Genomic DNA, 22,925 nt, shown 5'->3' with positions numbered 1-22,925 from the left:
AAACCAGATAGTCATAGTTTTGAAATGCTCTGGTGTGGTTTCGTGTAAACGAAGTCGCTCTGCCAGGTGTTTCCAATCATTAAAACCTGACTTTTGACCAAGTTGTGACTTTGAATTAGGCTCGAAAAGTCGGCAACAGAAGCAGTATACTGAGTTGGTGCCTTCAGAATACACCAACCATTTGCGTTTTACCTTTTCCCCATTTTCCGCACATCGAAATTGGTGTTCATTCGAAAAATGTCTCTTTTGGGCATTTTTTGGATAATCATTATCAGCCTTTAACGGTATAGGCCCTTTTAAAATTAACTCGTCTCTTTCATCTCTATTAATGATATCTGGCCAAGAGGATGGATCTGAATTGATTAGGCCTACGTTGACGGTTTTAGGAGATGAAATCGACAACTTTTCATTCTCATTAATATTTTCTTCAATCGAAACTGAATCTGGAAGGACTTCATTAGGTGTACTCACGTTTACTGAGACATGTTCAGGCTCACTAATTATTACCGCCGAAGAACTGGAAGGAGCAAAATAGGATGTAAGCTTTGGGACTTTTTTCAGAAGTGCTTCAGTCGCAGCCTCCTCTTCTCGAACTAACTTGCGTCTTTGCGCTCCAGAAAGTTTTTTAGACATCGTTATTTAAAACAGTCATTCACTTTGTAGTAATCCTACTGTAGGCCTAAGGAAATATCACTGTTACATGTTGTACTTATCGTCAAAACCACGTCTTTATTAACAGTTCAAGTTTGCACAACCACTGAGCTAATCGTAACGTAACAACTACCATAGACTAACTCAACTACACTGAACTAAATTTGAGGTTAGAAACGAGCAAGTGTAGGTGCGTGTGGGTGAATGCGCAGTGTGTATGTCTCGGACTCGCAGTATTGCCAACACGGCAGACGTAAAAGTAGGCCTAGTAATAGTACGAGTTGTATATTAAATAACAGTATTAATTTTACGAATAAAACGAAAACGAAAGCTAAATATTGTCTTTTTTAAATAGTCATTGTCATTGATTACATGTTTACGAGTTCCCGGAAAATATTCGTTCGCTGTTTGCCGATAACGTTGTTAAATTTTTTACCTACCAAAGCCGCGGCGCCCCCCTAGCCGCGGCGCCCAGGGCGGTCGCCCCGCTCGCCCCGCCCTCGGGGCGGCCCTGATATTGCATGCTTTATTTTTAGCTGTATTTGTTTCTTCTCTGTATTTTTTTTTGTTGGTTCATTAAGATGGTTTGTGTGCTTTGCATGTGTTTGTTTTACTTAGAATAGACAACTGGCTTTGTTTTAGGTGAGCCATCCAGAGAAGGCCCGTTCCCAGAATTCAATAGAAACTGGTTCCATGTTTCAAAGAGCCTGGAAAGCCATGAACATTTTTTTTTTTTTCATTGATCCGGGACCACAAAGTGCTCTAAGAACAATATTTTTTAATAGATCTAGTGTAGTTGTAGAATTTAAAAATATAAGTCAAACCAAACTTAAACTCAATTCTTATAATAAGCACAGTTTTGTAAATAGTAGAATTATTTATTTACTTTTTAATAGCATAGATCAGCTAACTGTCTGGTGTTTTCAATCCCTTTGATTAGTTGGTAGATGCTGACCACTTGTGATTCAATGATAATGCCATTTTTGAAAGTTGCATAACTTTCAAAATGAGTCATAAGTTTTTGAAATTGCTGGAATCACTTCTCTAAGACAGATTTAACTTAATCAAACAGCTGCCAAAACACAAGCTAGGCTACTATTTTTAACTTCAATGACAATAGTACTAGAATTATTTCTACTCAAAATTTTTTTTTAAATTTAAACTAATTTCAACTTTTAATTTTGAAACAACTGCAATTTGTTTATGTCAACACTTAATTAGGTTCGCTATTGAGCAATAACCTGCACTCAAATATTTCTACTAATTCTTGGAGACCTTTGCTATTAAAGCTTCCACCGTTGTCAAGTAACATCCTGTTAATGTTAAACTCTTTTTTAGAAGTTTGGTGTGAAAGAACACGAAGTGCACAACGCATTGTTAAGTGGAGACCCTCACGACCAGCTGGGCATCGCTTATCACCTGGTGATTGACAACAAGCGTATAGCTGATGAGGCGGCCAAGGCAGAACTCAAGGATTTCTACGTAGCCAGCAGCCCTCCACCTGTGTCCTTCAGTCCTTCAGAGCTCGCCCCCAGCCCCATCAAGCCCCATCCAGAGAGAATTGCACGTATGTTGAGTACCTATATGTTCAAGATCAATGTTCTCTGAACGATTATTCAAGTTAATATAATATCTTCTGTGGTGTATTGTTTTTACTGAAAATTTAAGGAGGTGAAATTTAAAATCTCTAAACCTGTACACTTTGTAGTATCTGACTAGAAAAATATAAACCATAAACAATTAATAATCATCAGCAGTATTTAATTCATTGAGTGATCATGTCATATAATACAGACGTCATAACTTCTTGTTACAGTTATAAATTTTAAAAGATTATTATCTTTTACTAGGTAACGTGTAGGTAAAATTTATAGATTAGCTTGATAATACATCAAAATAACAGTAGTTCATGAGCTTATTATTGAAAGAAACGCACAGAAAAACATAGTAAGATGTAAACATTCTTCTTGTTTCTTACTCGGTTGAAATATTTGACAATTCAATTTGCCTGAAGTCTTATTAACCCAAATATTTAATATGAAAGGATAAACTATGACATTAAATTAGGAACTTAAAAAAAGTAACAGGGCAATTAAACCCAGGGGTGGGGGTGAATTTTCTTATAACTAAGAAAAGGAAAATGAGAGAGAGTATGGAGAAAGAGTTTTTATTCTATACAAAAATATAAATGTGTAGTTAAGTTTAAACGCTTGAAACCAACAAAATCAATAATTTCCTGTAATAAATAATAGGTAAACACCGACTCCATTCAAACTTTGAAATGTGAACTGTGAATTTATAACAAACATTGGTTAGATGTGAATTCTGACTTTCATTTTAATATTGCTCCTTTTCCAAATTATAATAACTAGAAAAAAAGGAGAGGACGGTTTAACTTCCTAATTAAAATTATATTTAATATTCCTAAATATTTAAATTACATTCACTAATATCTTATCACTGTATTTTTTAGTTATAAATTTAATCTCAAAATTTGTTCAACCATAAAACTATTGTTTGATGAAATCTCATTTCTGAATAAGATAATGTATTTTTGTAAATCTCTTGAAATGTTTCTTGCAGAAATTCACCAAACAGTTTGTATAATCTAAGCAACATGCATTTTTAGTCTTATAGGGGTCTGCGGGCCAGACTTTTTTACTTTGGGTCAAGTCGGGTAAAATATTTTGATCATGGTGTCTTGGGCCAAAATTTTCTTGTTTGGGAAGTATTGATTTAATCAAATATTAATTGTAATACTAGCCTACAATCGGTATATTGTTCATTATCTACTAGGATCGCAATGCAATCTTGAACGTCTCCTTGTGATTGCAGCTAAATAATGAATTTTGAAATCTGCAATATTTGAAGACACTTTCTACGATTGTGGTGGAAAGCAGTAAATATTGATATAATATTTCTGACAGTATCATGAAAATAAAAGCTCGGCCCAAAAATGTAAACATTGGAACACCTTTGACCACCATAAATGACCCGACAGACTCCTAATCAAGTGATATTGTATCGTGTCTTTGTGTGAATGCTGTGTCATGTTTCAGTTTCCAGAGAACGAGCTCTCTCCCTATCTGGGGGAAATGATTCAATAGGTAGTGTTGATTGCAATTATTTAACTACAGATAAAACCTGGTGCTTAATAATACCGGGCTGGTGATCAATGCTGGGTATTATAGTATTAAGACATATACCAATAATCAAGTTATAATGCTGTCTAAACTGTAACAAAGATAACTCTTTAGGCTGAAATAATCTTAGAAAAACTGGTACGGATACAAAACCTTTTGCTCAGTAAAAGAGCAGTAAAATCTTCATAGGCTACAGTTCCTTATTTATCTATTTACCATTATTTCTTGTTTTAAACTTATTAGGCAAAAATAAATGTTTAACCTAAAGTAGTTTAAAATGCTAACCTAATGTATAAAACCATTTTAAAACAGGAGGTAGATATGTTAGTACTAGCTTTAAACGATAACTTTTAAACAGGGTGTCTAGTAGTCGGGAAAATCGGGAAAGTCGGGAATTAGTATTGAATTTCAAAATGGTCTTGAAAAGTCGGGATTTAGTCTTAAATTTGATTTCAAAGTCGGGAATTTCCATGATTTTGCCGCGATCGTCGTCTTGCGTTTACGTAACCGCGAAAGCCGATGATGATGTCTACACGGCCTCGGGAAATGTTCACGATTTTGCCGCGATAGTGGACGACGAAGATGACGTTTCCGTGACCGCGGGAGATGATGATGACGTTTCCGTGACCGCGGGAGACAACGATGACGTTTCCGTGACCGCGGGAGACGACGATGATATCTGCTCGGCCGCGGGAATTGTTCATGATTTTATCGCGATCGCGGACGACGACGATTACGTTTCCGTGACCGCTGGGGACGACGATAACGTTTCCGTGACCGCTGGGGACGACGATAACGTTACCGTGACCGCGGGAGTCGACGATAACGTTTCCGTGACCACGAGAGTCAACGATGACGTTCCCGTGACCGCAGGAGATGACGATGACGTTTCCGTGACCGCGGGAGACGACGATGACGTTTCCGTGACCGCTGGGGACGACGATAACGTTACCGTGACCGCTGGGGACAACGATGACGTTTCCGTGACCGCGGGAGACGACGATGATATCTGCTCGGCCGCGGGAATTGTTCATGATTTTATCGCGATCGCGGACGACGGCGATTACGTTTCCGTGACCGCTGGGGACGACGATAACGTTTCCGTGACCGCTGGGGACGACGATAACGTTACCGTGACCGCGGGAGTCGACGATAACGTTTCCGTGACCACGAGAGTCAACGATGACGTTCCCGTGACCGCAGGAGATGACGATGACGTTTCCGTGACCGCTGGGGACGACGATAACGTTTCCGTGACCGCTGGGGACGACGATAACGTTACCGTGACCGCGGGAGTCGACGATAACGTTTCCGTGACCACGAGAGTCAACGATGACGTTCCCGTGACCGCAGGAGATGACGATGACGTTTCCGTGACCGCGGGAGACGACGATGACGTTTCCGTGGCCGTGGGAGTCAATGATGATGTCTACACGGCCGCAAGGAATTTTCATTATTTTGTCGCTATCGCGGACGACGGTGATGATGTTTCCGTGACCACGGGAGACGACGATAACGTTTCCGTGACCACGAGAGATGACGGTGATGTCTAAACAGCCGCAGGAAATGTTCATGATTTGGCCGCTATCTCGGACGACGACGATGACGTTTCCGTGACCGCGGGAGATGACGATGACGTTTCCGTGACCGCGGGAGACGACGATGATATCTGCTCGGCCGCGGGAAATGTTCTTGATATTGTCGCGATCGCGGACGACGACGATGACATTTCCGTGACCGCGGGAGATGACAATGATGTCATTGATGTCTACAAGGCCGCGGAAAATATTCATGATTTTGCCGTGATCGCGGACGACGACGATCACGTTTCTGTAACCGCTGCAGTCAATAATGATGTCTAAACGTACGGTACGTGGAAGATTTCATGATAAAAAATTAAATTTGCCAAACCAAATTTGCTAGTTAGAATTTTTTATTGCTGCATTATTTTTTTACTTGAAAACACCACATTATCATAATACTCCTTTATGACAAAGACAGGGGTTGGTGTAGTATTATATAGAAAATTTGGTTAAGCTATAAAAATTGGTATCGGTATCAAGAATCGAGAATCGATACATTTTGGTATCAACACGCACTAATTGTTGAAAAACTAGTCTTGAAAAATTTGGAATTAGTCTTGAAAAGTCTGGAATTAGTCTTGAATTTTATAATGGAAATAAACTAGACACCCTGTTTAAACAGAGAGTAGTGTATAGTTCAACTTCTAATATGCTTTTTTAATCGCTTAACTTAACACATAATACTAGTGCCATCACTAATACAGCATATGCTTGGTTTGCTACAAAAGTGCATTTTTTAGTTACATTTATTGACCATCTAGTTATGGTTATCAACTGAGGATCATAGGATATAGTTCAAAGTAGTTTGGATGTTAGAAATGGATTTGTTGATTTAAAACATATTTTGTTGCCAAAAATCGTCCAAACTAAAAGCTGCAATTGAAATGTTTGTTTTTTTTCTGATAGTAATCACAAGTAAGTATAAAGCTCAAAATCGTCAGGTTCAAAATACTTACAGAACATAACATTGTTGAAGTAAAATTCAGGTTTGTGGTTGTCAAACAATACGCTTTTTTCTTTGACCAAACTCTGTTCTTCTAACTCATTAATTTAAAGATGTTCTGCCTTTTTCAGACATTTTTTAACTGTTCAGTTTTCAAATTATTATAATATAGAGAGTTAAAAAAATATGTTTCACAATAATTTTGATCCAGCATAATATGCGAGTTTGGTCATTTTGAAGTTCGCTAATCTGTTTTACTTTACTGCTTAAGTCACCAAATTCCTCAAAATATCTTCATTAAATTTCATTGAGTTGAGTAGAGAATCGAAATCAAATAATTATTAATTTTACTTAATATTTTTTTTGAATAATTTTAATCACACAAATATATATTAAATAAAAGCATTGACTTTATACAGAATATACTTCCCATGTGATATGAAAGTTTGAAGCCAAAAAAAATAGATGAAGTTCAGGACCATCTCACCGGAGTTTACTAGTGTATTGGGTTGAATATTATTTCAAACCAATGCAGTATCATAGCAAACAGCTGATTGATTTATCTCTTAACACAGAATATTGTTTAGTTGGTGACCATCTCAACCACGTTTTTTTTTTTTACTTCAAATTTTTACATTACATGGAAAGTCTATTCTGTGTATAGTCAATGATAAAAGGTTCTTGGTAAAAACTGATCTAATTCAAATTATAGTTATCTTAAGATATTGAAAATTTTACAGTAACAAATATTTGTATATCTAACAGTATTTTAGTAGTATCAAACATTTCAATAAAATTAAAAATAAAATACTTAGAATTTTAAACGTGTTTTGCTCAATGTGTGGCTTATTTATGCACGTTGCTTACAACTTTTTGATTTTCACATGGTGACAACAATTAATTTTTCAAAAAACATATCCATCCACTTAAAAAGTTACAGAGAAAATTTTAAACAACACATTTTGACCTTAAACTATGTAATTGTTTGTCTAGAACATTGTGATACAGTAGAGTCCCGCAAACTCGGCACTCGATAACCCGGCAGTCTGGATAACTCGGCCATCACCTGGCTCAGAAAATTAGTGATTTTTTGAGTCCGAGTTAAACTTGGGCTCAAGTTAAATCATTCGCAACTCGTATCAAGGATTTGTTGTACTATATCTAATGACTTCATACTGACTTGTAATATAAATATAAATTAATAAGGCAGCTAAAAGGAATAAAAATTGTATTGTTCTTATTTTTAACCCTAGTTCCCGATAACCCGGCATTTCACAAACTCGGCACCCTTCCAGTCCACATTACGCCGAGTTTGCGGGACTCTACTGTACAAGGTTTTTTGCTTGTAGTATTTGGAAACAGGACTAATAGTGAGATGCCAATTTTATTTTACAAACAACCAATAACCTATCAATAACAAGACCTTTATTTGTTCCAGCTCTGAGAGAGCGTGCCATGAGTCAGATGAGTGGTGGAGATCCAAGACCGAACCGAGGAACTCCAGTCAAGCGTGCCAAATGGCACTTAGGTAACATTTGTATTTTGTAGTTAACCCTTAATACACATTAGCTAGTATATTTTCGTGCACTGCGCCTATCCAGCTAGCACCATTAGAAGATAGTGTAGTCATTTGTAAAGTTGCATTTTCATATTTGTCACTGTTATTACGACTTGTAGACTGTGTCACTGAGTTTGGCACCAAATCTTCAATATCAATCGATTCCTGTTCCTAGAGCACTGACTAGATCCTGGTTCCTGGTCTGATAAACACTTAAGATTATAGATGGCATTTTTTGCCCATCGCTAGATACTTGCCCCACTAGCTGTTGCTTGTTGATGGTTTTTGCAACTTAGCATTGTTTAAGTTTTGCTGTTTGTGTTTGTTTGTCATTTGAGTTTATGGGCAAAAGCCACAAGTATTTAGGTTGAGGCTATTTAGTATTAAGTATTTAGTATTGATACTTATCGAACCCAAGCAAATGATGTACTGCTCAACTTCAAGTGAAGATATACTTTATAGACCAGTAAAGTGTGACTACAATTCCAAAAACATGCATTTAAAATCTGCTTTCCTCTTCACCTGTACATTCAAACTATTCCCATTCATTCTACTATTCCCATTCAAACTTGTTCCTCCAGTGGTATTAATGACCAGGCCTGTCACAATCCTAGAATTATTCTTGTAAGTGTTGTGTGTAAGTAGCTTCCCTTCTCACTTTATAAGTATTAAGTAGACCCTATCGATCTCTATAATTCAAATGGATTGCACGCTGTAATACTCAGAACTAGACTTGTGTTCCGATCACCTAATAGTGAACCGTGCCGCTGCAGCCATACACTTCATAAGGGCTACAGTGCTTTATTGGACTGACATAACTATATTGATAGTAGCTCGATTCAAATCCAGGGTTCACCCCTGGATAATTAACTCATTATGTAGATGCCGAGATTTTGGTGTGGTTTTACATAATTTTATGTCTGCATCGAATACATTTTACAACTAATTTATTTTGAAATAAAATCAATACCATAATCTCCATTTGTGTTTGTCACCCAAAAATCCACACATACCTGAAAAAATGAGGAAATATGAGTAATGAAACTTGTTTACTGTAAATTTAATCCTTCAGCCATCTATTTCAGACTTATGATAATTACCAGTGTTTTATTTTAAGCCTACTTCCTGTTCTTTCCAGGCATCCGCTCGCAAAGCAAGCCCAATGATATCATGAATGAAGTTTATCGAGCCATGAAAGCCTTGAATTTTGTAAGTAAACTTTTACTGCTTAGAAATTAGTTTTTTTTTTTTTATTCTTACTAATGTAATTTATGATGGTACCTTTCAGAGGTGTGTGGATAGTGATATTTCAGTTTGGATCGGAGAGTCAAGGCTCACATCGAGTTGGATTAGATATTGCGAGGTTTCGGGTTTGAATATTTTCGGATTCAGAATGTTAGACTTTCAAGTACTTAATAAATTAATATTAAGGTTAGTAAGCTAAGATAATCAAAGATGCTCATCAATCCTCTTAGTATGGAATGTAGAAACATCTTCGACCTCCAAAAAGGGGAAATAAGCCTCTTGATAGGTCTACTTACAGGGCATGGCTATGTAAGGAAGTACCTCAAGACAATAGGGACAGACGGACCAGTGCAGATTCTGCCTCTACGAAACAGAATCCGCTGAGCACATATGTCTGGAATGTCCGGCGATAGCCCAGAAGAGGTTGAAACACCTAGGAAAGGCATTCCCGATGGTACTGAAATACAAGAAATGGGTGTGCACCAACTGAGCAGCTTCGCAAGAAGACTTCAGTTGGGTGACTAAGCTAAAAGGGTGCTACAAAAGATCTTTTAGGTTGAGGTAGTAAGGGGTGATGATACCCCAGCCCCATAAGAAAAAAGTTAAGATAATTTTTATATATCATAATTTTGTCCAATATTAATGACCGGTTTGAAGCTACACTAAACTTGATGGTTGTACAAAGTGGAGCTATTAATTTTTCCGTTGCTACAATAGTAAGTACCTAAGAAAATAACACATAATTTTGATAAAAAACTGCATGATTTGTATTAGCAGTAGAAGTGTGCGAGCGGCTTAAGTTTTCGAGCTCGATTCAAGATTTCACAATCACAATGTAATCATGATCTCAGAACCTGTCTGCAAGGATCCAGGCATCTAAAAATTCACACCTTTATCGCGATTGCAGATGACGATAGTTTCTGTGATGGCGGTTGACGATCATGATGCTTTGCAACCACAGGATAATATGGTAAAGATTTTGCCGTGATTGTGGAAGATAATACTGATAACTAAACGACACGGGAAATGCTCAGGACTTTGCTGCTCTTGCGAAATATGACAATGACATCTTCACGAGTGCGGGATATGTCCTTAATTTTTTTGCGATTATGGGGTTTGACACATCTCTAATATTTTTCAGTAGGCTATAATAATTGTAAAATTAGTCCTTTTAAGTAAATTTGTACTATTCAGTAATTTTTTTTAAGTTGTGTGGCTCCTATTTTGAGGAAGGGTAAACCAAGACCATTAATAGCCTATCCCTGGCGTGAACATAGGCATAGCCTAGGATCCCTAACCAAGGTTATAGGTTAGCCAGCTAACCTAGGTTGTAACCATAACATGATAGGCCTATAATACTATTGTGTTTGGTGGTAAATTAGTGTATAATGAGAGTTAGCTATTGAGTGAGGAAATGTGTGATATAAACCTCTTGCAGAGCTATATATAGCCTATTAACTCCCTGGCAACATTCGATCACAAGATAGGGCCTTGCCCGGCAAGCTGGGCACTATGAAGATAGTGAGGATTTTGGCTGCTGGGTGGATTAAAGAATTCAAGCTTCCAACTTGTAACTAGATGTTTTGAATTGTGATGTTGAGGAGACAAGAGAAAATTTGATTTTCTCTCTCAGCGTTTTGAATACTATGATAGGAAGGACTAATCCTGTCATAGAGGTGGGAATCGGCTAGAATAGTAGTGGATGAAGTAAGGGACCACGACATTGGTCTCAGATTTGAACTAGCTGGCGTGGCTGCAATGGGAGCACAATAGAGACCTTAATTTATGGACAACACTCTTAGGATGAAAATAAATAAAGTGATTGCAATATAAATATCTAGTGTACTGTGAGGTTTGGAAGTATTCTTTTTTTAGTTTTTAAATTGTTTTATGAGTTAGAACGTCTAGGTTCCAAGGACTCTTAAGGGCAGTCTTCCCAGGTCAAAGTAGACTGTGGAATCAAGAGATGAACGCGTTGAATAAGCTAATGAATGAGCTAAACGATGGATTGACAAAGAAAATGGGAGACGTTTCTGATGCATTGCAGCAATTCATCTTGAATTGTAGTTTGCTCCGAAGATGGGATTGATGCAATGCATACAAAACTTCTGTCACTATTTTCCAATGTTTGACGGATTGCTTTTTGTCTATAGAGACTTGGGAATTAAAACTACAAGGCACTGGAAAGCTATGGACAGTTTATAAAAATAAGAAAATGTTTTGGTGATATTAGCAATGTCTATAGCACATAAACAATAGAATATAGTAGTTTACGCAACGATTGTCTAAAGATAGTGTTAACAACAACAACACAAGTAGAAAATTTAAGGTACGAGCCTTGGCGAGTGCCTTAAAAACTTCTACGAGTGTCGTTAACACTATTTACGCGATTTGCGTACACGACTTTACCTTCAACAGTGTTACTAAAAATTAATTACTAAAAATCACTACTCATAACTTCTAAGAGAGGTTATGTTTTTGTTTATAACATCTCATTTCCACTGACAGTGATGCAACGAAACATTGTACCAAACACAATTAAATTGGCCTGAACAGCTAATTAGTTGAAGTTCGAATCATTACAATTTTACTTGTTCTTTCTCAATCCTTGAACCTCATTGGTCCGTTACCCGTGTTGTTATGAGTAAAACTATGCTGTTATGGAAGTAAACAATGCTGTTATGTGAAACTTTTCAATCCTAAGGACTGCACTGAAACGGGCTACTTTTAAAAAAAACTGTTGTAGGTAAAATACCTACTTTGATGTTTGGCTTTGGCATTAAATTGGTTGATATTTTCAGGAATGGAAAGTTGTAAATCCTTACCACGTCCGTGTGCGCCATCGCAAGACTGCAGATTCTGAGTATACCAAGATGTCTCTTCAGCTTTATCAGGTGGACTACAAGAGTTACTTACTTGACTTCAAAAGTCTCAGTAATGAAGAAGATTCAGCAGCCTTATCTTTTCAAGGTATTGGAACTATCATCAACATTTCATATTAGCTGTTAAGTTAGTGTCCAATAGATGATATACTTAGAATACTTGATTATTTCATCCTTGACCATCATAGGTTGGATAGATTGTGTCTATTATTTTGTCTACACTAATTAAGGTGCCAGAGGATGCAATGATTGTCTTAGTCTTCTTCTCAAGCAGCAGCTCACTCTGGGTTGTGTGGCTATGTCCCCACACCACCAAACTATAGTTGATGTGACTATGAATGGTCTATAGACTTTTTCTCACTTGTTTTAATCAAAATAGGAGAAATAATGCTTTTTCCTACAGTTACCTAACAATGTACATGTTCTCTCACTGATTTGAGAAAGCAAAGTGGCCAATTCGCTCATCAGTGAGACAATGTTAACATTGTCTCACTCTAATTACTTTGTCTCACTCCAGATTTGCAACGTGAAGGCACGAAATAGTGAGCGCGTAACATGCAGGCAACGTCGTATGCGCGCGAAATACGTTGGCAGCACTGGCTGTAAATCAGCTGGTCAGCTGTTGTACTGTTGTATTTGTCACTTCACATTAAATGTTTTATTAAAAGTTCACTTCTGTGTAAAAATAGGTTATGTTTCTTCACCAATTTATTTGTTTTATGGTAACTGTAGGAAAAGTATAATGTGCAACTCGAGTTCAAAGTACAATTGCCTCACTCGAGAAACCATTCCTCACTCGCCTACGGCTCGTGAGTAAGGATTTCTCTCGAGTGAGTCAATTGCTCACTTTTCTCACTAGTTGCACAAATAACTATTCCCCCTCTCTTCCCCTTAATTGAATCTCTAGGCTCTCCACCATAGACCCTATTCCACCCACCCTAACTCTTCTATTCGCAGGTTAATTTATATTGTGTTTTCCAGACCCTGACAAGATACAGCAAATGTGCCCGGGACATAACATCATGTTCTTTTTTGAGATGTGTGCTGCTCTTATCACCCAACTGGCACGCTAAACCTTCATTCAGTTACCTCGTCAATATTCTTACTTTTTTAGTTTTAATTTCCTTTAAAGATTCAAGTTTGTTTAAATGTTGTTGCATATACTTTATTTTGTTGTTGTTCTCGCAGTAATTTGTAAACATTTTCTTTATAGCGATCAATTCTTTGTATTAACCAAGATCAGTTTTGAGTTTTTTCACGTACTCATTTTGCAATTTGTTTACTTTTTACGTTGTTTGTTTACTGGTCTTTTTCAGGCCATAATGTTACCACAACTATAATTTTGTTTTATCTTTGTTCAATTAAATTTTTTTCTGTGATTGAATACCTTAAAGCTGTTTGCCTTTGTAATTTATTAAGGTCTTTTGTATTGTAACTGGATATAGTATAAGGGTTGTTGTAATGAGTTAAGGTAGTAGAGAATTTATAATACTCTCTTTTAACTTTGGCTAGATGCAGGATGTACAACTGTGATATACAAAGATACGATTGTTACATGATTTTGGAATTAATTAGATCACAATATTTTCTTTTTACATGGTTTTTATGACTTTTATGGTTCTAAGCTTTTTATGCTAATGTTTTCTGGTGTTAAATAAATTTTGCAGTTATAAACTTGACCTTTACTACATCGTTTTTATATTAGTATTAAATAAATAGATAATTTAAAAGTTATTTTGAAATGATCATACTACTTCTATCAAGTGACAAGTGTAACTTACAAATCATAATATTATATATATGTACCTTATTATCATGTTATTTTTATTTAAAATTATTTAAACCATCATTATTTAATTCTATAATATTTATTCTTTTTAGTTTACTCTCTGTAAATCAATCCCAGGGACTCAATGTAGGGTGTTTTATTAAGTAATTTATTAAGTATTATTAACAGTAGGAATTAACTAGGGTGTCAAACAACATTGGCTTGATGCATCTAATAATAAAAATTTCAAAGATTTTAGGAATGACAAAAATGTTCAGAGAATATTCACTATACTATATTTTGGTGAATGCGAAGAAATTAATACCTATTGTAATCTATTTAAAATGCTACATTAAAAAAAAACAGAACTTTTTTATTGCTTGTCATATTGTTTTGTATGGTGATGCCTTTTCATTTCAACTGAGTAACGTACATATTTGTAATGCAAATAGTTATATTTAAAGATAAAAGTTTCCAATCCCCCCATGAGTTTAAAATTTTTATTACTCAGGACAGGGGCAATCCGAATGTTCCCATCTGTTTGCAATTTTGTGTGAGCCAATTCAATATTTTATATTGTAAAAATTTATTAAATAGAGATATTTTGATATCGTTTTCATTTGATTGAAAATAGTATCCGAGTTATTAATAGGACTTAAAATCTCAAAAGCTGATCTTCCAAAAAAAAATATTTATTTTAAGTGTATATGCCTCGTATTCTATTTAGAAATAACATATTTAACTTGGTAAAACTTTATAGAACTTTATATAACTTTAAATCCCTTTTCCTCAAACCATAATGATGCTACATCCGAATTACAAGTGTACAGTGTAAGCTTTTTTGTAGATACGTTGAACTGTTAGTGTATATGAATATGCAAATTAATGTTACTTTTAGTTTAGTCACTATGAAAGAATTTATTATGCTATCTTATTTTTATTAAAGTCGTGTTATAAATAAAAGAGAAATGTTAATCTTGATTTGTTTTAATCAAAATCCTTTGAACAATATTTCTGAACTGGCATCACAGTTAATAAAGTTTTACAATGTGTTTGTAAAACGATCTGTTAGTAACTTTTTAAAGACACTGATCACACTTGGGTGGATATAAGTGTACAAGACGACCCTTACGGCTTTGTTGCTGACCAAGACCAGCTGTTTTTAGCCAGGATTTTTTAATAAGTCTAATGATCCATGTTTGGCCTTAAAAAACTACCGATGTGTAACTTTAATAACAGACTGGTAATTAAATCTCTTTCAAAACAAAAGCTACATGACCATTTAACTTGACAAGATATATAAAGTGTAGTAAACTGTTCAATATTTAAACAGACATTAAGGTGCTAGGACCCAACATCGGCCAGGTCCCTGCCGGGAGTTTGAAAATATGACGTGATAATCAAATCGGCAACAGATTCATTTTGCTTTAAGCTAAGTTATTTTATTGATCACACCAGTGGCGTTGTGAATAAAATATCACAAACGCAAACGATTTTATGGGCTGCCGTCCAAACCCTTATTATTTTTTTGATATGATAGGAATCAACACTGTTCATCTCAAACCACTCCAAAACACTTTAGTGCTCTTTTTTTCTATAGTTAAGTTTTCATTAAATCCTCCTGTCAACTGCTAGCAGACAAAGACTTGGTTTCTAATGAAATTGTCGTATAAACTGATGTAATAAAACTATATAAATGGATTTTATAATTGGGTTTAATCATTTGTGTAATTAATTTCTTTATTTAATCATGGTAGAAAAGTATCAGTACCAAGTCAGTTAAGGATGAAATAGTAGTTTAATTTGGTAGTTAAATTTAAATTGACACGGGAGATTTCACTCAATTGAGCTTACGGTGCCTCACAATTAATCGTACATAGTTTATTGCGCTGTCTACTTGGTTTCTCTGTGTCAGTTAAGTTTTAAAAATTCAATGCTTTTCTTGAGCTTTATATACCCAGTTGGAGAATATTTTAATTGAACAGATTAAGCTATGGTTCCACAGGATGCGGAATCTCCGCCATGCGGTGCGTAATTTTTCGCAGCGGAAAATTACGCAGCGAAAAATCTAGAGAATGGTTCTACAGACTGCGAAAATAACATTGCGGAGATTCAGTTCTGTCCAAACTAGCGACGAGTATGGATAGAAAGAGGAAAGCCCTTTTGGCTTTGATGCTATATGATGACATTGATAATGATGATGTCGATCTCTAATCTTTGTTAGTGTCAAGTCACAGTGATCGAAGTGACATATTTAAGAATCGAGACAGTGAAGGGGCCTATTTTTGCTATTTATTTAACAAAACTTAAGGTGTTTCAATCACGAGATCCCGTTTAACACTTGATACCCAAACATCTCAGGATAATTGTTCGTCAGGTCTACCATTTTCGACAGTTTATGTTAAATGTATTATAATAATTTATTTTAACAGTTAGTTTGTTGAAAATCGGTTGTTTGTTGCGATTATAGGTGTTACTTTATAATCGTTCATCTATAACTCTTTTTACAGCATAAGACATAATGAAACTGCACGGTCGCAATATTTGATGGCTCTTCTCCGCTGGCGGAATCCGCACTGCTACTGCTCTCAGACCAGTACGATTTCTCCGCCATGCGGAACCGAAAATTCGGGATGCGGAATCGCAAGTCAGTGGAACCACACACATGGGAACTCCATTAAACCAGTGTCGTTTTAATTCCCCAGCGGAAAAAATCGCACCGCACGGCGGAGATTCCGCATCCTGTGGAACCATAGCTTTAAATGATTTTGGTTTTCAAAACTACCTTTTCAAGCCATCATCTTAAGAATACTTAACATTTATCACAGGCTGCAATACTAATTTAGTATCATGATTGATTTGTAGCAAACGGATTGATGTTTAAATTAATAATTACAACTTACGTCAATCAATCCAGTTATATTTATGGAGGACGCACGTTTCGACCTTTAGGTCATCTTCTGCTCCGCTGTTGCACTAGGTTATTCCATGACTTACTTGACTTATTTCCGTGAGTTCCTAGGTGGAACATAGGGCCTCGACGAAATCTCGCCACCCGTCTCGATCCTCAGCAAGTGCCTTGGCCTGTCTCCATGTCAGCTGTCTTCTTGCTAGGTCTCTTTCTATGGTTCTCCTCCATGTTGTTTTTGGCCTGCCCCGCTTTCTGTTTCCCTGCGGATTCCAGTCTAGTGCCTGTCTTGCTATACAGCTCTGCGGCCTTCTCAACGTATGGCCAATCCATCTCCACCTTCTTCTGGTGATAATCTTTTTGATTGGTTCTTGCTTGGTTATCATCCAAAGATCTTCGTTTCTTATCACATTAGGCCACCAGATTTTCAAAATGTACCGCAGGCACCTATTGACATATGCTTGTAGGCTTTGCACTTCTGTGTTGTTAATCTTCCAGGTCTCACAGCCATATAGCAAGACAGACATGACATTGGAGTTGAACAGTCTTAATTTTGTCTTCTGCAGAATCTGCCTTGATGTCCACACAGGGCGTAGTTGGGCAAACGCTCCCTTGGCCTTCCTAATTCTGCTTTTGATATCTAGGTCTGTTCCTCCATCCAGTCCTACCATGCTACCAAGGTAACAAAACTCAGTTACGCTCTCAATGTCTTTGTTGTGTAGCTGCAAGACTTGATTGTTACGTGCATTTATACGCATTTCCATAGTCTTCCTTCCATTTATTTTAAGCCCAACATCTGAAGCTTCTACACGGAGATCATTTAGTTTCATTTCAATGTCACGGAAGCTTTCTGCAAGGAGACATAAGTCGTCTGCAAAATCCAGTTCTTCTAGGCGGCCATGCAACCCCCACCTTATGCCTCGGTTTCTATTTGTTGCCTTCCGAAGCATGCAATCAAGCGTCATTATAAACAATATTGGTGACAAGAGGCACCCCTGCTTTACTCCAGACTCCACTGAGATTGGTTCTGAGAGGCTCCCAGCGTGTTCCACCTGGCAAATGTATCCATCATACATCTTTTGTGTGAGCCTTATGATTTTGTGAGGAATTCCAAAAGCTTCCATTGCAGCCCACATCTTCCTCCTACTGACAGAATCGAAGGCCTTTTCAAAATCTACGAAAACTATATATAATGAAGCTTGATACTCCACAAACTGTTCAATGATTATTCTCAAAGTGTTGATGTGGTCTGTTGTCGATCGAGATTCCCTGAATCCTGCTTGTTCTTCACGAAGGACTTCTTCAACGGGTTTCCGAATTCTGTTGAGAATTATTCTTGAAAGAATTTTACTGCAGGTTGGCAACAGTGTGATTCCCCTCCAGTTATTGCAGTCTGTCAGATCTCCTTTCTTTGGAAGCTTTATGAGTACTCCTTGATTCCATTCTTCTGGTATTGTTTCCCTTTCCCAGATCTTCTTTAATAGGGGTTCTAAAAAGGAGCATAACATGTCTGGATTTGCCTTGAGGATATTAGGGGGGATATTGTCAATTCCTGGAGCTTTCCAGTTTTTCATTCGTCTCAATGCTTCTTTTATTTCTTCTTTAGTAGGGGGGGGTAACATCTTATTCCATACTTAGTTGCATTGTTGGTGTAACAACCGCGTAAAATATTTTACATTGAAAAAACATAGTCTGACCACGTAAACATAAAAACACGACACTGATGAAGACGAAAACATTTAAATAAAACTATCACCGTGCGCACGGCTGAACGGGCTCAGGAGAGTGCCGCCGCAGTCCCGAGCCCGTTCAGCCGTGCGCACGGTGATTGTATATTGTATATGATCAATGGTTCTGTCCACGCACAAGACCCCTTCATTGACAGACTATTAGGAGTAGTTCTGCAATTGCAGTATTTTTATTAAAATAAAATTATATTAATATGTTTGCAAAAAAATTATCACTATATACTGTCATTTAAAGGGATGAAATGAAATGTTCATACAAAACATCTTATCAAAAGTTTAATTTATTATTTATACAGAATGTATAGGAAGAAAACATATTTTAAACTATATAAATCACAAATCGATTACACTTTAAAATCTATTTTAGAACTTTAAATACTGATCTTACTATGTGATATTTAAAATACCATTAAATCTAGGAGCATTGTCCTTAGTAGTAGAAGGAACTTGTACAATTTTACATATTGACATGGCGGTTACAACAATACAATTAATTACAAATTAATACTATAAATTAAGAGATAAACTATATTTCTACATTGATTAGGTACATTGCTAACGAAGGTTGTTAACATTGTGTAAATAGTGGGATTTATTTGTTTAAACAATAATTATTGTTTAAGTGTTGCAACTTGACTGGTAATAATAGAGGAATACCAAGTACAATGTGTGCAATATTTCCACAAGAAATGAATGGATAGTGAAAACAATTATAACACAGAAACTGAATCACATTGAAAATTCAGCAGGAGTATATAAGCAAAATAAATAAATAATATGATTGATGACTTTTTACTTCGTTATGGTTGTGACAAAAGGAAGAGTTGGAAAATATAATATGTTATACCAATTGTAGTTATCTCCCTGCAACTTCTTCTGAACATTTCACGTTTTACACTTTGTAGATTTTGTTTAATTGGCTTTCCTAAGTTTGAGAAATGCTTATTCCTTTCCTTTTGTATTGGAGACCAGCTGATCCCATTTTAAGCTAAGTTCCAATTTCAAAAGACATTTTAAAATATAAAATGTTAGCCTAGTAAACAACAAGAAAAGTTTTTGTAGGCCTATATGTTTTTGTCTACTTCATAAGATAATTTTTCAATGCTAAAAAGCCTTGGTTTTGAATAATGGATAATTAACTATGGGGGTTACTGAAAAATGTAAAATACTGAAACCTGTTTTCAACTGTTATTGTTTAACATTAGAATTTTAGACAAGTGTATGTAAAACCCCATAACATAATTATTTTGTCAACAGTAATATTCACTAAATTTATTCAAAATGTTGTTTGTTTAAAATTATAGATGTTAAAGATGTTATACCACTTGGTGCATTTGAAATTAACCATAATACTTAGTTGGTCTTACAAAGTAAACACTTACATAAGTTACTCTGTGTTATAAACTAAGGTATTGTTTCAAAAGTAGTAGTCTAGTAAGTTGTGTTTTTAGTATTATTACTGTACTGTAATTAATTATTAATCTAAATTTTGTTTTGGGGTTTTATTAGTGACATGATCAGCAAGAGTATCACCATAGACAAATAGAATAAATATAGACTGTCAAAGGAAGGTTCCGGTGGCCACCGCTGCAGGCGAGGAGCGCAGGAGCCGTATGTGACCAGCAGATGCTGCAGCGGTGTGCGCCATAACTACACGGCAAACCTAGCGGTGGATGCCGGGACTTATGCCAACCGCAGCACAGCTGACAGTCTATATTTATTCTATTTGTCTATGGTATCACCCAATGACAAAATTATAGGATATATCACTTCATCCCATATCATAATTTAGTTACTCCATGATCATGTAGTTTGGCTTTAATTCATGTGAATCAAAAGATTAGATCATTAATTATAAATGCAATCCCACTATCATACTAACTTAGGGAGAGGAAGTGAACACAGTTAGTCCTGCTTCTTATTAAGTAATAAAACAACAAGAGTAAGGAAAGCTAAGGTAAGAAACAGAAAATTTGCTCCCACCCTGATTGAAAAGGTTTTACACTTTGACTATTTTGACTTATTTTGTAAGAAATCTAAATTTGTTAACGTTATACAAGGATTTTCATTGTTAAAGCTTAAGAGGCTACTACAGTCTCTTGAGTCTAAATACACTACAAGTTACTGTCAAAGTAAAAATTTGTTTAGAAGTTAGGTGCTTCTTTTTACCTTGCATCACACTTTCATTATGTGGATTAGATATCTTACATTTACCATTCAAACAAAAAGACAAAGAGACAAACTTAACTGGATTTTCAATTTATAATTAATTTTCTTCGGTAAAATTGGATATTAATAGAACTAAGAATTTATATATTTGTTTTAACATTTTTATCACTAATTGAATATATCAACTACAAATCATATTCATTTAATTTAAGTGGAAATAATACAATAAATCTTACAATAGCATACATTACACTTAGCTGGAAATCTAGTTATCTAATTTTTTATATTTGGCATTTTTTTCAGGTTGGGTTATTAGTTTTACAAAGTAAAATAGATTAGCATCTTATCATAAAAAATTATAAGACATATAATATTGACTAAACAGTTTATAATTTAATTATAAATAGAGAGAAGAGAGAGCTAAAGGAAGAGAGGCTAATATAGGGACACTGAGACACAAAGATCTAACTCTAAGTTACCGCATAGCAATCTTAACAGAATCAAGCAAACGTCGATGACAGTAAAATCACTTGTGATTGCACACAACTTACTCTACCTTAAATTATTTCTTAACTAATTTGTGTACTGCAATTCGTGAGATTTATTTGCATGTGTGACGATCAATTTGGGTCTCGCAAGTCTTGCATTTGACGTAGCAGCACCAGACAAACTTGCAATGGCATCTTTCCACGTGCTTCATCACCTTAAACAAACAGTTCATTTCTAATAGGGTAAATGGCATTTATGACTACAATCTAAATTAAAATCCTGGTGGTTGTTGGGATACTTTCTGACCTTGGCCCCTCAGATGCCACAGCTCGTGGCAAAATGAGTGTAAGGAAAATACTGTAACACTTCAAGAACTCAAGGCAACTACAAAACAAAATAGCTTATTCCCTAAATAGGAAATTCGCTAAAAAGGTAACTTAATTAAAAAGTTCTTGAAACTGGTTGACATTATTAGGGTTGTAATATATAAGGCTATATTACATTGCCAGAGGAATATTGAGTTTGTGTGTGTGGTTGGCTGCACTGCTGAGTGACGTCACCGACGAGGAACGATGGCACGAAGCGGAGTGGAACGTCAGTCGGAGTTAACATGCTATGTAGTAAGTTGTCCCTAGTATCGGGTTCTTTTAACTTATTAATTTACAAGTACAGTTATTACATTTGGCGACGAAATTAAATCCGCGTGTGCGTGAAATGTCTAGTATCGGTCGGATATCGGAGTTTAATCCGTACGAAGAAGATATTAGTTCGTATTTGTTACGTTCACTTTTTCAAACACTTTTTCAAGGCCAACGAGGTCAAGGACGTGAAGCAGGTCTCCATCTTGATTACTGTAATAGGCCCTAAAATATTAGCCGTCCTCACCGATCTTATTTCTCCTAAGAAGATTGATGAAGAATCTTACGATAATTTGAGCAAAATCTTGGAAGATCATTATTCTCCTAAACGCCTTGTGGTCGCTGAGCGTTATACTTTTTATAGTCGATGCCAGAAACAATCTGAAAGTATTGCAGAGTTCGTAGTGGCAGTGAAGCATTTGGCTTCGACGTGTGATTTTGGAACATTCTTATCGGACGCACTGAGAGACAAGTTAGTTTCGGGAATTAAAAATGAAGCAATTCGTCAAAAATTACTTTCCGAAGAAATGGATTTGAAGAAAACGTTGGCTCTTGCACTCAGGCTTGAACAGGCCGAGAAACAAACAGGTCTATTCTCGAATACAAGTGTTCAGGAAATTTCCAGGTTTCAGGTCAAGAAGAATCCACGTGTTTCCAACCGAGGTTCAAATTTTCACAGTGCGGGATCTAAATCAAATTCAAGTGATGTGAAGGGAGATATGTCCCAGATAAATAAGTGTTTTCGTTGTGGCAATCCAGAGCATAGGGCTAATAATTGCCCGTATAGTAATTACAAGTGCCATGGGTGTAAAAAGTTGGGTCATATCAGTAAGGTTTGCAGGTTCAAATCAGAAAATCCAGTGAAAAATTCCATAAAAAGTGGTAAATTTAAAATCCATCAGATGGAAGAGGAAAATAGGCCTAGGCCTAGTCATGGTCCAGATGAAGTGAAGTTTGAAAGTTTGTCTTTGTACAGTATGAATTCTGGTGACAATGTTTCTGCCTTTAAGGTAAGCCTAGAGATAGAGAATGTATCCGTATTAATGGAAATTGATACTGGCTCGGCACTAACTGTGTGCCCTCAAGAATTGTTTAACAAATATTTCCCTCATGTACAATTGAGTACTGTAGATATCAAGTTGCTTACATATTCAGGCAATGAAGTCAATGTTATTGGACAAGCTTTAGTCAAAGTAGCCT

The 22,925-nt window shown here is 36.1% G+C and overlaps 2 protein-coding genes across 4 annotated transcripts in view; one reads left to right on the top strand and one right to left on the bottom strand.

The window, feature by feature from the left end:
* LOC129005581 (5'-AMP-activated protein kinase catalytic subunit alpha-2) overlaps positions 1 to 14,748 on the top strand; it is a 142,576-nt gene extending 127,828 nt beyond the window's left edge. For 2 of the 3 annotated variants that reach the window (XM_054434504.1, XM_054434505.1), the window contains exons 8-13: positions 1,990 to 2,218; positions 3,711 to 3,758; positions 7,759 to 7,848; positions 9,017 to 9,087; positions 11,925 to 12,093; positions 12,987 to 14,748. In XM_054434504.1, coding sequence (XP_054290479.1) covers positions 1,990 to 2,218; positions 3,711 to 3,758; positions 7,759 to 7,848; positions 9,017 to 9,087; positions 11,925 to 12,093; positions 12,987 to 13,078 — 699 coding nt within the window. In that variant the 3' untranslated portion in view covers positions 13,079 to 14,748. The remainder of the gene's footprint in view (positions 1 to 1,989; positions 2,219 to 3,710; positions 3,759 to 7,758; positions 7,849 to 9,016; positions 9,088 to 11,924; positions 12,094 to 12,986) is intronic. The other variant, XM_054434506.1, reaches the window with a different exon arrangement.
* A 3,957-nt stretch (positions 14,749 to 18,705) lies between these two features.
* Positions 18,706 to 22,925, bottom strand: part of LOC129005601 (protein Wnt-16-like) — a 109,373-nt gene continuing 105,153 nt past the window's right edge. Inside the window, exon 7 of the mRNA XM_054434549.1 lies at positions 18,706 to 21,301. Coding sequence (XP_054290524.1) covers positions 21,200 to 21,301 — 102 coding nt within the window. The 3' untranslated portion in view covers positions 18,706 to 21,199. The remainder of the gene's footprint in view (positions 21,302 to 22,925) is intronic.

The sequence above is a fragment of the Macrosteles quadrilineatus genome, unplaced genomic scaffold (genome assembly GCF_028750875.1).
Source record: "Macrosteles quadrilineatus isolate MER2022 unplaced genomic scaffold, UCM_ALF_1.0 Scaffold_24__1_contigs__length_1734639, whole genome shotgun sequence".
In the NCBI taxonomy this organism is placed as follows: Eukaryota; Metazoa; Arthropoda; class Insecta; order Hemiptera; family Cicadellidae; genus Macrosteles; species Macrosteles quadrilineatus.
This window is presented reverse-complemented; position numbering and strand designations above follow the sequence as displayed.